General features: G+C 38.0%; 1 protein-coding gene and 1 long non-coding RNA gene across 9 annotated transcripts in view; both read right to left on the bottom strand.

Moving 5' to 3' along the window:
- Nucleotides 1–17,110, bottom strand: part of ccser1 (coiled-coil serine-rich protein 1) — a 149,096-nt gene that overhangs the window by 44,329 nt on the left and 87,657 nt on the right. For 4 of the 8 annotated variants that reach the window (XM_087264857.1, XM_087264858.1, XM_087264859.1 and 1 more), the window contains exon 10: nt 12,055–12,103. The exons of 2 other annotated variants lie outside the window; for them this stretch is intronic. In XM_087264857.1, the coding sequence (XP_087120983.1) occupies nt 12,055–12,103 (49 nt within the window). Of the gene's footprint in view, nt 1–7,576; nt 8,806–8,889; nt 8,996–12,054; nt 12,104–17,110 lie in introns of those variants that run through there. 2 more of the 8 variants (XM_087264856.1, XM_087264855.1) reach the window with 2 other exon arrangements.
- On the bottom strand, nt 584–3,373 carry LOC137490334 (uncharacterized). Its single transcript, XR_015498066.1, has 6 exons — nt 3,317–3,373; nt 2,890–2,996; nt 1,807–1,933; nt 1,546–1,630; nt 1,189–1,231; nt 584–1,091 (listed from the first exon to the last, which is right to left on the bottom strand). It is a non-coding gene; the product is annotated as an uncharacterized LOC137490334 (long non-coding RNA).

The following is a 17,110-nucleotide window of genomic DNA, read 5'->3' as shown; positions in this document are numbered from 1 at the left end:
GTAGGTATGCTGCTTTGACAGTAAGGTTGAAATCTGTTGCATGTGGTGTTGGCAGAAGTGGCTTCACACCTTACAATCTTACAGACATGCGACGACCATCTGCTTGTTAAATCGTGATGTATGGAATTCTGTTTCTGGGTCCAAGCAGCTACTCATTTGAATTGTCATTTGCATTACATTTAATCATTTAGCAGATGCATTTGTCCAAAGCGACGTACAATTGAGGGGGCATTCAGCAATTCAAAAAGAAAAGAAGAGAAGTGAGATCACCTTTTAGTCTTATCACACATTAAAGTCAATCTCTTACAAAATCAGTGTTTACTACACAGCAAAATATGGGGACCCAAAACAACTCTATGGGTGTTAATTTCAACACTTTGAAAGTGTCTCATGGGGTCCACTCAAAACAGAGTTAAATCAACACTTTCAAAAGGGTTGGCACATTGACACCGAAGTAAGGGTTAATTTTAACTCTGGGCAGAGTTAAAAAATGTAACTATATTTAACACCGCCTGGTGTAATATATTATTTTATTCAACTCTCTTGAGTGTAAATATGGTAAAAAACTCAAATAGACTGTAAATTACAAAAGAAAAAACATTTTATTTGAAAACATTCACCACTTCAACAATTCATTCAGTTTTTAAAATGCAACAATGTCAAATATGCTTTAAATGTTTTATTAGTACAGACAGTATCAACAAAATATGTATGACCAGTGCTCAAAAAGGCTGTTTTAGTCCTTTGGTCCAAACTTGATGTTTCATCAGTTTTCTTCTGAACGCATAGTTTTCTTCTGAAATTACATTTTAAACAACTTGGCGTGCAAATCTTTCACTTCTGGTGTTTCCTTGGTCCTCCATATCAAACACAGCAGTTTAAATGAAGGTATAAATGCTGGAAACTTGTGTGAAAACAAACTGGAGCTAGGAAATCTCATCAAGCATGTCCTGTGAATGAAGTGCTTCCCAGCCACAGGATGACCTTTTTATCCAAGACGATGTAGCAGCTGCTGATCGCTTGTCTGGTGGTTCCTGATGCACGGATATAGGGTGATGCTCATCTAAGAACTCTTCAAGACTCCAGCATGACTAAGATAAATGTTTGAAAACAAATTGCAATCAAATTCTATAATATATTTAAAAGAACATTTAAAGTAAATAAAACTTTCAAGAAATCTAAACTCACCTTTTGAAAATCTTCATGATGATCCACAACTTGACTCTCCCAGCTGGTTGAGGTGACAGGATATGGAAAAGTAGAAAAAACACATACATCACTGTTGGATCTTCAAAAACAATTAGGTTAACCACTATGACTAGAACTGGAAAAACAGGCAGCTGTCTGTCCAGAATCCTCAATTTAACACAACACTTGGAGCAAAATTTAGAGCAGCTTAAAATCTTTTATATCATTTAGTGATGCTGACTTCCCCAAAATATTGGCCACAGTGTAAAAAATATTCATAAACTTACAGTTTTCTGTAAGCGTGTGCGTGTGTGTGTGTGTGTGTGTTTGTGTGTGTGTGCGTGCGTGTTTCTTTACCAGATTCAACTTGTTGACCCTTTCAGGACCAGTATTGACGCCACCTTTCCTGGAGTCTAGCAGATGTTTCAGGTCCAAATATAATCTTAACTATTAGGATAAGCAGAAGAGGAAAAGTGCAAAGCAAAGAGCAAAACATTATTTAAGTAACAGTTCACCCACAATACAAAACTTATCACCTTCATGTCATTTGTTATTCTTTAATGCTCTAATACCCTCTCAGCTTATTGTGAAACAAATACAGAACTTTATCAAACATACCTTCATTATTATCACCACATATGACCAAGAAGGTGTGCTTGGTCATTTCACCAACTCTGGAAATACACCATCCATCTCTAATCAGCCACCGTCACAGGGTCTTGTGTTATTGTATAGAGAACTGTGGCTGTTAAAAAACAACAAAACATTAGTATCTAACACATATGCATAACCTTCAGATAAAAAAAAGAGATGAACATCACAAAGTATGCCTCACACTTTTTCAGATATATTTTGATTCAGATGTTGATTATTGATAATAAATCTACAAATCAAACCTGTATCATCATTAGGCTGCTCAAATATGAATCAGTTGATTAATTTTACAGACAGGTGGCTGTTTACAACGCACTAAATTGTCTTTAATAAAACGGAAATGTTGTGTACAGTACATGCTAAGTTTAGCCTAGTTTTAAGCACAATATCATGCGGGAGAAAAAGCTTGACTAAGATGTTCCTGACTACAGAAATAGCCTACTAACGTCAGACATCCCGAGTTGGGAAAAGTCATTTTCGGGGGATACAGAGTTGATTTGCGGGAGGTAGCGGGAGAGATGAGTACCTGAAGAGCGGTGGGGTGACTTGCGTGCGACGTACCTAAAGAGCGGTGGGGGTGACTTGCGCGCGACGTACCTGAAGAGCTGGGAGGGATGCGGTGGAGAGGGGTGTGCAAAGTGTTTAATGACCGGGCGGGAGACGCGCGATTTCCGGGAGATTATCATTCATTTGCGGGCATCTACTTAGGCATCTGGGAGTCTCTGTGCATTTGCGGGATAACGTTAACGTTAGTCCCGCAACTTCCGGGAGACTTCTGTAACGTCAAATGTCTGAGAAAGTGCAAACGCGGTCATTTAAAGACATTAATGTTAACATTCCGACTTTAATGGTTGTCAACACTTAATATAATTCAAGCGTACGTTATCACGCGAGTCTATGGACTAACGGTATATGGACGGCCACGAATGAACCAGTTTAAAAGGGCTGCGGTGTTTAAAATAACCAAATTAACATACACGGATAACAAACAATCATATGTTTTAGTCAGGAAGCCTTTTACAAGTAAGCATATGTTCATTTACTCACCAGATATGTTTTAGAAACTCTCCAGAGCTTATGGAAACCGTCCTGTGTTGCCGTTAGCATCTGGGCAGAGTAGGCTAGGCTGCTCCGGGGATTCCCTCGCTAGTTTGCTTCGAATTAAAGGAGAAGTGTCGATTTTATTTTACAGATGGGTAACAACGCACAAAATGGCATTAAGCGTGACAGAAATGTGTTGAACATGTACATTTGATGTTTTTATGCACTATGTATGCGTGAGCACATATAAAAACATTCTTGAAAAGAAGTCGATAGTAATGCAGTTAAGCTAGATACACAAACGACCATGAATGAACCGCAGAAGATTAAAATTGTCACTACATTCTAAAGTTATTAACTTAACAATATGTTTACAACTGTATTTCCTTAAAGAAAGTCAGTAAAATACCAACATTTAGGTAGTTTGACTCACCAGTTGCTGTTCTAAACCTCAGATGGAAAATGGCGTCTGGAAAATTCTTCAGTGACTGGGGCTGCATGAATTCCCGGATGTTGGAAATAACACCACCAAGTGTAAAAAAGATAACTCCTTGATTTCGCACTGAATAAAATCAATTCTAACTCTTATTATATTCATTTATCAAAATCTAACTCTTTAACGTCAACACTTTACTCTGAAATGCTTCAACACCGAGAATTTAACTCTGATGAATTTGCTGTGTACAGTCTCTAGACTTGCTGCATCACAGACACCAATACTGTTTAAAAAATAAATAAATAAATAAATAAATAAATAAATAAATAAATAAATAAATAAATATATAAATATATATATATATATATATATATATATATATATATATATATATATATATATATATATATATATATATATATATATATAAATTCAGGCCACCTTATATTAGGCATGGATATATACATTGCATTCAGGGCTTGAAATTAACTCTTTTGATCACCAGCCACTGTGGCTTTTAGTTTACCAACATTACTAGCACATAGCCATTTTCACTAGCCACAATTTTGTTGTTGCAAAAATATATTTTATATGCATAAATTTGACTTTGACATGCTAAAATTACTTTATTTAGATTGTTTCCACATGCCTAATCATTCATTTTACTTTTTTTGTCTTGTGTATGAACTTGCTCAGTGAGCATGAGCAAATGGGTTGTGATTTCATAGTGTCGCATTGCAATGAGTTTTTTTTTTTTTTTTCACATGACTTTTCAGGGCTCAACTCTACGTATTTACCAAATTTATCTCTGACCACACCAAAAATAAAAAAAAAATAATTAGTACTTAGCCACAAAATTTAAATATTGTGTCAAAACAAGCAAAATATAGCTGCATACATGTATTTTTTATTTAACCAAATTTTTTATAAAAACAGAAAAGCAATTGACATTTAAAAAAGAATGCTATGCATCTAAAACTATGGCTAGGCCTCTCAGTTTACCAGTTAACTACACATAAATGTGGAGTTATTGTAAAGAATGATAATTAAACCATATTAACAAAAATAACTGTAAAGCAAAAGAAAGAAGGTGAAAAAACATACTGTTTGCGATAATGAACAAATGATTGCATGCATACAGTCAACGTTAGGCCTGTTAATAATCCATTTAAGATGAACACTTCACTGTCAGCTAGCGTTTCAGAAGTGTTATTGCAGAAGAACACAAACAGCGCAAAGGAGTATACGTGCAAGGCATGCGCCGTGAGTCACGTCGGTCACTCGACGCAGAAGTATAAACCAGGCTTGTCGAACCCTAACCCTAAAAATTATTTTCAACCCGCCAAAGTGGCTATTGATGGTGACTGTCTAACCAGCCACAGCTGAAATCACCTGCAATTGGCAGGTTGTCCGGTGTTAATGTAAAGCAATGGTTTTTAAAAGTATTAAAGTGCCCTGTAAACAATAATTACAATAAATAATAAATTACAATAGAGCACTTGGAACTTGAATCTGTGTCAGGTGACGTCAGACTTAAGCGGATTGTAGGTCCACACGAACATAGTAAGTGTGTTGTTTGGAATTGGCAAATGATATTTTATTAATTTGGTATTATTTGTGCGAATAAACTATTAAAAAAAATGATTTGGGGCGAACTATCAATTTAGATGTCACAGTCGTTCTTAAGCTACAAGTACTTTAATGTAAAACAGAGAAAATAATATTCAGTCAGATATCAATGTCTGGGTTGTAAAATGACAACTGAAACATCAAAATCCCATCAAGTCAACCAATTAACCCCCCTAATTATTGATGTTTTGTAACTTTGGTTCTTTTACTTTCAAACTGTGAGTTGTCCGTTAAAGTGATCAAAACACATTTGATCCGCAGCCCTAAATATAGCCTCAAATCAGCACACAATGGCTAGACTGCAAATCAGCCGTGTCATATTCATATTGCAAAGGGTTGAACATATAACCAGGGACTCATAAATATTCTGAAGGGGATTCGTGCAAAATCAAATCTGTTTCCTGGGCAGCCAGAGCTGAGGAATGTGACTTTTCTCTCTCTGACAACCGAATCATTGGCATGGTTGGAGAGCAACTTCGATAAAAATAAATGCGAGTTTCTGATCCCCATTACTGCTGAATGTCACCGTTTAATATATTTATTTATTAACTTCTTCATTGTGGCACAACGTTCTTGCCTTTCCCAGCCATCTGTCCACAGCAAGGTGCTGCATGTGCATTCTATTATAGCGTTCCTGAAGTGGGGGGGAGGGCGAATAGACTGGACCTGTGCTCACCTTCTGCTAATGGCGGAGAACACCCTGCGGGCAGTCTCCAGTCGGCCCTGTCCACAGGGACTCAGACCTTCTGTCAGGGCTTTGGATCACAGTTTTTACCTTGACAAAGTTATCATGGACATGTTTATACAGGCCAGCGGAGCAAAAAACAACAAGCTAAGAGGTCTGTGCTTTATCAAAAGCAGAAAGGACAGGAAAGGTGGCCTCCTTTCCACGGGCATCTAATGAGAACAAATCTGAGAAAAAGACTGAGACGTGTAAAACACAAAACACACTTAATGGTCTCTTACTTCCAGATACTACTTCATTTCTATTGGACACCTACAGCGTTTTGTGAGCTCCAAGTATGTCCCGCTGGTGAATGTTCTCACGCCACAGCAGCACCCACACATTCACACTCCACCTGATGCTTCTTCAACAGAAAGGCCAGATGGAGAGCCATTCTATCTAATGACTGGCATGTGTCGCTATCTCTCTATTAACCTCAGAAGAACTCTAAATCTATATATCCCTTTTGTGTTACACCTAATCTATTGTCTTTTTGGCTGACTTTCAAGTGCATGTCTTGCGCTCTCCCACCATCCCTTCACCTTTCTTTTTTTTCTTTTTCACACGATCCCTCTGGGTTTTCTTGAGTTAAGAATCAAAATGAGGGTTTCAACTTTATAAAAGTGAAACATTTCAGCAAGAACGATTGACTCAAATCATTTGTTTTTAATGATTCATCTTTGCAGTCTGTAAGGTTACTAAATTAGCATCTGACTCACTTACTGAACTGCTAATGATTACTCTAAATAATCCAAGAAAATGTAACGGATGTCACTCACTGTTTGAGACTCACATTTATGATATTTCAAAATTATATGATTTTTTTTTTCTGTGGAATGCAAAATGACCCCAATAGCTCAAAATGTAGTAACTATGGACTGTTTAGTTAAAAATGAAAACAACAATAGATAGCTGTTTGTATATCTAAGCATATATTTATAATTGTAAAATATTTTCTAAATATAAGTATATGCAATATGTAAAATTATTGCATGGCTGTCTGGAGTACTCAAATCTAACTAGTCAGTCATGACATTAAAGGTATGTTATTCCCAGTTAACAACTCTAAACAACACAGACTCATCTGGAAACATGATAAAAATGCATGGATCAAATCCGTATACTTACATCCATATTCATATGTAACTACTTGTCTGTTACACCTTCGTGTGAATTAATAATTTGTAGATAAGCATGCTTTATTCAGTCGGTTTCATTTCGGTCAGCTTTAAGTTTTTGACTGTTTTGGCGGCATCTGGTGATTACATCTGCTGTTTTAATTTCAGCTTTCTCATTCATTAATTATTTAATAAACTTTTACGCCATCTCAGTTTTCTGTTTTATGTACTGAGCAGGATGAAGTACATGCAGGACTTCGTGTCAGGCTGCCAATAAGCCTTTGGGGCTTTATTCTGTGATAACAACCTCATGCATCTATGCTGTTATCCTTCACTTCATAAAGGACTTTTACAAAGTCTCTATTTTCAAGAGTAAAATAACAATGCAAAAGCTTTTTTTTTTAAATCCCAAATGTTTACAGTGGCTCTGCTTGCAAACTTATTTCTAGCTCATGCAATATCACAAATTTACATACAAGCTGTTATGTTTGTCAATTCCATTTATTTCAGTTTCTCATCAAATCTTCTGATCAGTCAAATTTTCTATAGCAGGGGTTAACAATCTTGTTCCTGGAGGTCCGTTGCCCTGCAGGGTTTAGCTCCAACTTGCCTTAACACACCTGCCTGGGTGTTTCAAGTCTACCTAGTAAGACCTTTATTCGGTTGTTCAGGTGTGTTTGATTTGGGTTGGAGCTAAAATCTGCAGGACACCGGACCTCCAAGAACCAGTTTGGTGATCATTGTTCTATAGTGTTTGACAAATCTCACTTCATCAAGCCACTGTTGCTGATGCTAAAATTGGTCATTTATTCACATCATAGCGTTCAAAAACTAGCAAATATATGAAAATAGTTCAAGATAATTAAAACAGCTAGCACTGTCACCTCACAGCAAGAAGGCCGCTGGTTCGAAGCCAAGTTAAGCAAGCACTCCTGTGTGGAATTTGCATGTTCTCCCAGTGTTGGCATGGGCTTCCTCTGGGTATTCCGGTTTCCCCCACAGTGCAAAGACATGCACTATAAGTGAATTGGAAAAACAAAACTGACTGTAGTGTGTGCGTGAATGAAAATGTATAGATGTTTCCGGGTACAAGCGGTTCATGAGTTAGTGTATACAGTGTATAGTGTATATAGTGTATAGTGTATAGTGAGTGCGTGGGTGGGTGAGTGAGTGAGTGAGTGCGTGGGTGGGTGGGTGGGTGAGTGAGTGAGTGAGTGAGTGGGTGGGTGGGTGGGTGGGTGAGTGAGTGAGTGAGTGGGTGGGTGGGTGGGTGGGTGGGTGAGTGAGTGAGTGAGTGGGTGGGTGGGTGGGTGAGTGAGTGAGTGAGTGGGTGGGTGGGTGGGTGGGTGAGTGAGTGAGTGAGTGGGTGGGTGGGTGAGTGAGTGGGTGGGTGAGTGAGTGAGTGGGTGGGTGAGTGGGTGAGTGAGTGAGTGAGTGGGTGGGTGGGTGGGTGGGTGAGTGAGTGAGTGAGTGAGTGGGTGGGTGGGTGGGTGGGTGAGTGAGTGAGTGAGTGAGTGAGTGAGTGAGTGAGTGAATCTGTGGGTGGGTGAGTGAGTGAGTGGGTGGGTGGGTGGGTGGGTGAGTGAGTGAGTGAGTGAGTGAATCTGTGGGTGGGTGAGTGAGTGAGTGGGTGGGTGGGTGGATGGGTGGATGGATGAGTGAGTGGGTGGATGGATGAGTGAGTGAGTGAGTGGGTGGGCGGGTGGGTTGGTTGGTTGGTTTGTGAGTGAGTGAGTGAGTGAGTGAGTGAGTGAGTGAGTGAGTGAGTGAGTGAGTGAGTGAGTGAGTGAGTGAGTGAATCTGTGGGTGGGTGAGTGAGTGAGTGGGTGGGTGGGTGGATGGGTGGATGGATGAGTGAGTGGGTGGATGGATGAGTGAGTGAGTGAGTGGGTGGGCGGGTGGGTTGGTTGGTTGGTTGGTTTGTGAGTGAGTGAGTGAGTGAGTGAGTGAGTGAGTGAGTGAGTGATCGCCAACCTCATGGGCTGAGGTAATAGAAGGATGCTGGAAAACGGTCACTAAATTGAGGGGAGAAAACAAATTATGTATTTGGTTCCTCTGATTAAAAATGGTTGTGCTTTTTTTAATGAATTCATACATACTATAATGTAGCTGATGATCTCTTTAGGGAATCAGAATCTGAACCCTTCCAATTCCCACTGCTAGTTGTCTTGTCCCAGTAGAATTCCCATCTCTCCCCAGTTCTCCCTGCAGGCGAGTTGATTTAGGATAGAGCGGTGAGGCTGCAGCAACAGGATGTGACTAAAAACAAAGCCTGTCTGAGCCTGCGTATCCTTCTAAAGGCTGAAATCTCATTACTCTGCACAAAAACCATAAGAGAATGAGAGGCAGGACCACAGACCACCTGACTACATCCTGGCCCCTGTCCAGCTCACTTATCTCAATCTCATCCTGTACGTAACGCCACAAAAGTGCCACTTAATTATGAGTCGAATCTTGCATCAATCGCTCACCCGCCATCGTGAGCACACAAACTCCCAGGGGTGTTTGTAACTGAGAGGGAAGTACAACACGTGGGTCTAGACGCCACACACTTCAAATGTTGGTCTGGGTAATGGTTAACGTACGCAAAAACATGCTGAACTCGTAAATAAAAGAACAAACAAACAAACAAGGGAGGGGCATTGGCAAAGACATAAAAGACCAAACTGGTGAGGGACAGTGTTCTGCTAATTAAGCACTAACGCCAGAACAAAAGCTTGAAACGACTCAATCCATGGCCTGCGGATCTCACGCAGCCCGAATTCACTGGAACAGCGTCAGTCGTATCCCAGGAGTTCCTATTCCTGTTAACAAATAGGTCAATATTGCCTGGTAATGCAGAACAGATACTCTCTTCTTGTGCCATTTTTTTCTGCTGCGTACAACAGACACAATTGTACACATCAATATAAACAGACAAAGAGGATCAAAGCAGCAGAGGCTCGCTGCTTCTCTGCAGAAAGCTTCTCCACCTGAGTAAACACAGAGCTTTCATCTTCCCGTTCCGGTCGCCCTGGGCACACGGAGTGCCGGGTACCGCACTTTCTACCGTCTGGGTGGATTACAATGCTGCACACACAGTCCACGTATGCTCTGTGCGCTTCCTCAACTGTTACTTTAAAGCTTCGCTATTTAATAAGATACGATTATCTAACAGGGAGACACAATAGGCTGAATCTGAAAAGCTGGCACTGAATGAGCCTAGAGATGAGTAATACTTGATGGACAGTTAAAAAGCTTTAACTAAAAAAAAAAAACACAGAGTTACTGAGCAAAACAAGTGTCGGACGTACAGATGGTGTTTCAAAGCAATCTTTAAGTGGCATTTGTGATTGTGCAACAGGGTTATTATAGTTTAGCATTTTTACGTTTTTTACACCATTTTTGTACATTTTTCTGTACATTTTAGTTTGCCAATCAACCTCTTGCTAGGCTTTGTAGAAACATCCTTGCAGGAGCTAAAATCTGCAAGACACTGGAACACCAGGACTGAGTTTAAGAACCCCTGGTATATACGATTCATACTGAAGTCTTAAGATGCAAAATTCTCTAAGAGCAATCCGAAATGTTCTTCTAAAATGAGCCTTTTTCTTACTCTCTTTTGTAGATAATTTCACTTATATGGCAAAAAAATGGGTTTCCTTTATCGTCTTTAAAGTGAAATGACTTAACACAAGTATATAGAATGCTAAGAAAAATTTTTATTTTAGAATTAAACATGCCCTGTTCACATCTTGAGCAAAAGCAGTATATATAGAATACATTCATTACCTGACCAAAGTCCTGTCGCCTATACAATTTTTAGTAACAATAAATAATAACTTGACTTCTAGTTGATCATTTGGTATTAAAAGTGGCTTATATGCAAGGCAAAGGTCTCGAGATTCCACTTATTTTACAAAAAAAAAAAAAAAAAAATATATATATATATATATATATATATATATATATATATATATATATATATATATATATATATATATATATATATATATATATATATATATATAATCATGCCTTAATTTTTCATTTTTAATTAGCAGTAAGGTCTGGGTTTGCTTAGACAAAAGTCTTGTCACTTAACAGAAATAATGTACAGTATAGAATTTAAAGTCATGGAGCAGCGGATAAAGAATTAGTATTGTGTATGACTCCCACAAACTTCGATGTCTGCATTCATACATCACTGCAATGACTCAAATAACTTAGAAATAAAGTCACCTGGAACTATCAAGATTGTTTAGATTCATCTTCAATGCCTTCTTCATCTTTCCCTAGACATGGTCAATAATGTTCATGTCTGGTGACTGGGCTGGCCAACCCTGGAGCACCTTGACCTTCTTTGCTTTAGGAACTTTTATGTGGAGGCTGAAGTGTGAGAAAAAGCACTATCCTACTGAAGAATTTGCCCTCTCCTGTGGTTTGTAATGTAATGGGCAGCACAAACCACTTGATCCTTTAGGCTGTTAATGTTGCCATCTACTCTGCGGATCTCTCGCACGCCCCCATACTGGATGTAACCCCAAACCTGTGAGAATCTTGGGTCCATGCGAGTTCTAATAGGTCTTCTGCAGTACTTGTGATGATTGGGATGCAGTTCAACAGATGTTTTATCTGAAAAATCGGCCTTCTGCCACTTTTATAAATTATTAATTAGAAGTCACATTATTATTTGTTGCTCCTACAACTAAGATTGATGACAAGACTTTTGTAAGGTAGTGTATGTTAATAAAAAAAATACTTGTTTTTAAATAATAATATTGTGCTTGATTAAAGTGTCTGGATCTAAAAGCCCTATCTGCACTGTAGGATCTTCTCTGACCTTATTTAATCTTCTCTAAAATATCCACCACACAATGAGTAATAATTATTAATAATAATAGACTTAATAATATAAGTCTAAAAATAATTATTTAATGTTTTAAGTTTAGTTTAACATTTTCATTTATTGTTATTTTTTATCACGAAAATATTTGTTAACCAATTGTCAATTGTTTTAGCTTTCGTTTACTAGAATAACCTCAATGTGGAACATTGGTGTACTCCCAGGAGAAGAGTCGTGCACAGTGATTACCTGTTTTTCTTTACTTGGAAGAAAAGGTGCTCAGATTAACAGACAAAACGGGGAAAAAAACAAATGGAGAGAGTGGCTTGGTTACAAAGAGAAGGACCAGTTGCCCAAACCCTGGGTGGCAGAACAGCATGCCATGCTTCAGTGGAAACACCACAAACAACCACAAAACAGGCTGAAAAAAAACACTCACATGGTCTCCTGCAAGAGGAAACAGCGGAGCCGCTGACTCGAGCGTGGCCCTGAAAGCAAAGCATATATCTTTGAAATCATGGACAGGGACAACTTCTATCTGGGATCATTAATTCCGCTCACCTACTTACCACGTCTCATTAATGCACTGGCCCTGGCTTTATCTGTTTATCTAACTCCTCACTAGGTCACTAAATACATTGAAGATGCTTTACACCGCTGACAAAAATCAGACGCAGATAAGGCTGTGAAAGTTGACAGGTCAAGGTAAAAACCATCATGAAGGATGACTTCCCCTATTCTGAAGTCTAATCACCTCGGGCTATTTCCGCCCTGAGGGATGAGGGCAGACCCCGACCGCAGGGTTCCCACAGCTTGTGTTACATCACACCGTATGGGGCCGCAGCCATCACTGCTTCAGGTAGAGCTATAAAAAAAGAGCTGTGGAGGGGAAAAGAAGGATTTTTCATGCAACCGAGCATGGATTCAAACACTCTTCACAAAGTGGAAAAAAAGACTGGAAATTTTTGACAATAACAATAACAATCTGACAAGGCTATGAAACGTGTAAAAGGTATAACAAGGTTATTAAAAGGTAAAATAGAAGAAGAATGGTTTAATGACACTGCTTTAAGTTTGTTTGTTTGTTGGTTTATGTTTAAAATCATCCTTCTATACATTTTTCCAGTTTGCTAAAAACTCTAAAACATATTTCTGGTTTAACAGTGTTTAAAATCTTTCAAAGAATGAACTGAATTAAAAAATCCTGGCATTGCATTCAGCAAAACTAGAATACAGCTGTAGCATTTATTGTCTTACAGAACAATGATGTAAGCCCTGTCCATCAAACTGTCAATCAAATCAACTAATGTAGAAGGTATGAAACATTAAATCAGTTTATATATACAGTATATATATATTCCAACAATATATTTCAATGTCCATGCTACTCATATTTGAAAATCTTCAGCTTAAATTTCATAACATTAGTAAATATTAGAGAATATATTGTATCAGTAGAATTGCAATGAATTTAAAATATTATTACAAAAACACTTAATAAGAAAGCTCCAAACTATAAGGCTAAATTGCTATTTCAGGTTTACAGGCATGTTATTTTAACTCCAAATAAAAATAATAAAGCTTTAAAAAATTATAAAGCTGTTAACAGTATTTTCAAATAAATATTTTTAAATAAGCTGGCATCATTGCTCTAATTATATAACCTTGAAGTTATCTCCAACTATTTTTAATGTATTTTCAATTTTTATGTATGTTACAGTATGCACATTTTATAATAATTCAGATATTAAAGGGCACCGATGATAAAAATCAACTTTTGTAAGCTCTTTGGCAGAACTGTGTGTAGGTACAGTGTGTACAAAGTCATATTGGAGTGATATAAACCCAACAAATCTCTTTTTTAAAATGTCCTGATGTTAAAATAGAGAGAAGCAGCTACTTTGCATTAAAAGTCACAGCTTACAAAATCAGCTACAGTATACTCAGACACCAAAATGGGCAAATTTTGAAGGTTATAATAAATAATCTGAGGAGTATTTAGAGGTGAAACTTTACAGACTCATTCTGGAGACACCAAAAGTGTATCTTACATCTTGTAAAAGGGGTAAAATGGTGCCCTTTAATGCTGACTCCTCAGCTTGTGAGTTCTTATAAAGGATGCACTGAAAAACTTGAGTCAGAAATTGTATGAAACATATATACCTGTCAAGTGACTCGATTAATAGCGCTTATTGTTTTATTGCTGTTTTTAACAATTAATTAATTGCTCCAACTTAAAACGCTCGATTTGACCACCCTGGCTTAAAACCCAGCAACAAATGGCAAACAAAATCTCTTACAAGTCTTTTGTTCACATACAAAAGCTGGAAAACGATTACGGCTCAGCAGGCGCGTCATCCTGCAAGGCTCAGTGCTCACACTCTGACCCATGCCGAGTGAAAAGCAAGCAGGCTTGAGCAATGAAGTTACGAGTTTAGCATAACAGGTTCCCCACACGGAGCGATCAGATGGGCCGCAGCATGACTCTATGAGACAGGGCGACCCCCTCATGCGTAAATGAATCTAAATAAATAAATAAGCACGCCAAAATGAATTGGAAAAATAAAGAGATGCCTGAAACGATTTTAGTGCTCGTGAAACAGGCTCGAAACTCAAAATGCCTCTCAGCAGGGTTTGGCTAGAGAGCTGAAACGGCGAGCAGTGGGAGATGTCCAGTATGTTCCATTAACAGGTGTCCTCCAGCAATCCGAAACTGACCACTGATCAATCACCCTCACTGGTATAGATCCAACTGTTTGGGCAAGCGTCAAAAATAAAATAAAAAATACGACTTATTCTGGCTGTGAGGGCTTTCCGTTTGGCTAAATATTCAAGCGTTTTAATAAGAACTGTCACTTCTATAAAAAAGATTTATGACTGGAAGGGAAATAACACAAAACAGAAGCTAATCCATAAAACTTCATATCGCGGCTACGGAAGGGAGGAATGCCAGAGTAAATGAGCTCTTAAGTGCTTTTTCATTTAAATAGCTGAACGGCAGTGTGGAGGGCAGAGCTTAATATTAACAGGCTTAGACCGGCATAATAAAGCAAAGTAAACAGACATAACGGCGCAGTCAGTCTTCACACAGAAGGGAAAAGAATAGGACTTTTATCAGACAATGAAACGGGCTTATGAACAAGCAAAAACAATCTTAAGAGTTGCATTATAGAAAAAATGGTTAGGAAATGGTTGACAGATTTAAAGGGATAGTTCAAATGACAAATACTATTAAGTAAAAATTTTGAAAATTATTGACTTTGTCTTAAACAGAATAAAAAAAACTTTTTGGATTTACATTTTTAAGTGTGTAATTTCTTCTGCAATGCTGAATGACGATGAATTATTTTTTTTATTCAACCATTGGCAAATTTTTGTTATTTGAAACATTGAAGCATACACATTAATTGCATCTATTATGTTTCTATGAGTATAACACACATATGCAGTTTCTCCAAGATGGACATCCAGCATTCTCCAGCATCCGGCGCCTGTCTCTGCACAAAAAGTTTGGCCCGAAGAGAAATGGTCGTGCCCAAATGAGCCTGGTTTCTCTCAAGGTTTTTTCCTTCACTTTCTTCAATTGGTGAAGTGTTGCTCCTCAACACTGGCTTGCTTGGTTTAGGACTAGTAGAGCTGCATATCGATGGAGTTGCCCCTCAGAGTTTTGAATTTCAGTAGTGAAATTTAAACCACACTGAACTGAAGTAAACTGAAGCTCAACTCTGAAAACTGGACTGAGACTGTTTCGATTTACAAGAACTTCTATGTTAAGCTGCTTTGACACAATCTAAATTGCAAAAATGCTATAGAAAAAAGATAAATTGAATTGAATAAAATAAAGGAGAAAAAATCTATTGATCCTGACACCAAACTTTGACTTCTTGTCATGACTTGTGTAAAACCGCAATAAACAAGTTCAAAAGATGTTTCTACTGTATACGAAAAAAATGTTGTGAACCTTTGTGTACTGTACAAATTTACTACAATTTTCTTATGTTTGTGGCTGTTTTTGTCCCATTAACTTCCACTATCATGACATTTTTTGATTGCAACGCCATGACAGCATATAATCATGGATTTTTCATTCTTATTGGTTTCATCTGTTGGAAAGAGGTTTACTTTTTACTGCTGTTATAATCAGTTGGCAGCATTAACCCTTTAGATAAGATTTCTAGCTTTTATATGGAGTTATGTGGAGTAAAATGGCAGATTATAGTGTGTTTGTGTGTGTGTGTTTGTGTGTGTGTGTGTGTGTGTGTGTGTGTGTGTGTGTGTGTGTGTGTGTGTGTGTGTGTGTGTGTGTGTGTGTGTGCGCATGAATACACTCACTATGTTTGCCAAGTTCTAAGAGCTGAGCTGTTTATTTTGATTTTCTCAGGCATATCAAGATAAGTGTGCAAAGGCTCGAAACTCAAAATGCCTCTCAGCAGGGTTTGGCTAGAGAGCTGAAACGGCGAGCAGTGGGAGATGTCCAGTATGTTCCATTAACAGGTGTCCTCCAGCAATCCGAAACTGACCACTGATCAATCACCCTCACTGGTATAGATCCAACTGTTTGGGCAAGCGTCAAAAATAAAATAAAAAATACGACTTATTCTGGCTGTGAGGGCTTTCCGTTTGGCTAAATATTCAAGCGTTTTAATAAGAACTGTCACTTCTATAAAAAAGATTTATGACTGGAAGGGAAATAACACAAAACAGAAGCTAATCCATAAAACTTCATATCGCGGCTACGGAAGGGAGGAATGCCAGAGTAAATGAGCTCTTAAGTGCTTTTTCATTTAAATAGCTGAACGGCAGTGTGGAGGGCAGAGCTTAATATTAACAGGCTTAGACCGGCATAATAAAGCAAAGTAAACAGACATAACGGCGCAGTCAGTCTTCACACAGAAGGGAAAAGAATAGGACTTTTATCAGACAATGAAACGGGCTTATGAACAAGCAAAAACAATCTTAAGAGTTGCATTATAGAAAAAATGGTTAGGAAATGGTTGACAGATTTAAAGGGATAGTTCAAATGACAAATACTATTAAGTAAAAATTTTGAAAATTATTGACTTTGTCTTAAACAGAATAAAAAAAACTTTTTGGATTTACATTTTTAAGTGTGTAATTTCTTCTGCAATGCTGAATGACGATGAATTATTTTTTTTATTCAACCATTGGCAAATTTTTGTTATTTGAAACATTGAAGCATACACATTAATTGCATCTATTATGTTTCTATGAGTATAACACACATATGCAGTTTCTCCAAGATGGACATCCAGCATTCTCCAGCATCCGGCGCCTGTCTCTGCACAAAAAGTTTGGCCCGAAGAGAAATGGTCGTGCCCAAATGAGCCTGGTTTCTCTCAAGGTTTTTTCCTTCACTTTCTTCAATTGGTGAAGTGTTGCTCCTCAACACTGGCTTGCTTGGTTTAGGACTAGTAGAGCTGCATATCGATGGAGTTGCCCCTCAGAGTTTTGAATTTCAGTAGTGAAATTTAAAC

Source organism: Danio rerio, chromosome 8, assembly GCF_052040795.2.
Source record: "Danio rerio strain M-AB ecotype USA chromosome 8, GRCz13ab, whole genome shotgun sequence".
NCBI lineage: Eukaryota > Metazoa > Chordata > Actinopteri > Cypriniformes > Danionidae > Danio > Danio rerio.
Note: the sequence above shows the minus strand (reverse complement) of the source record. Positions and strands in the feature narration are given on the sequence as shown.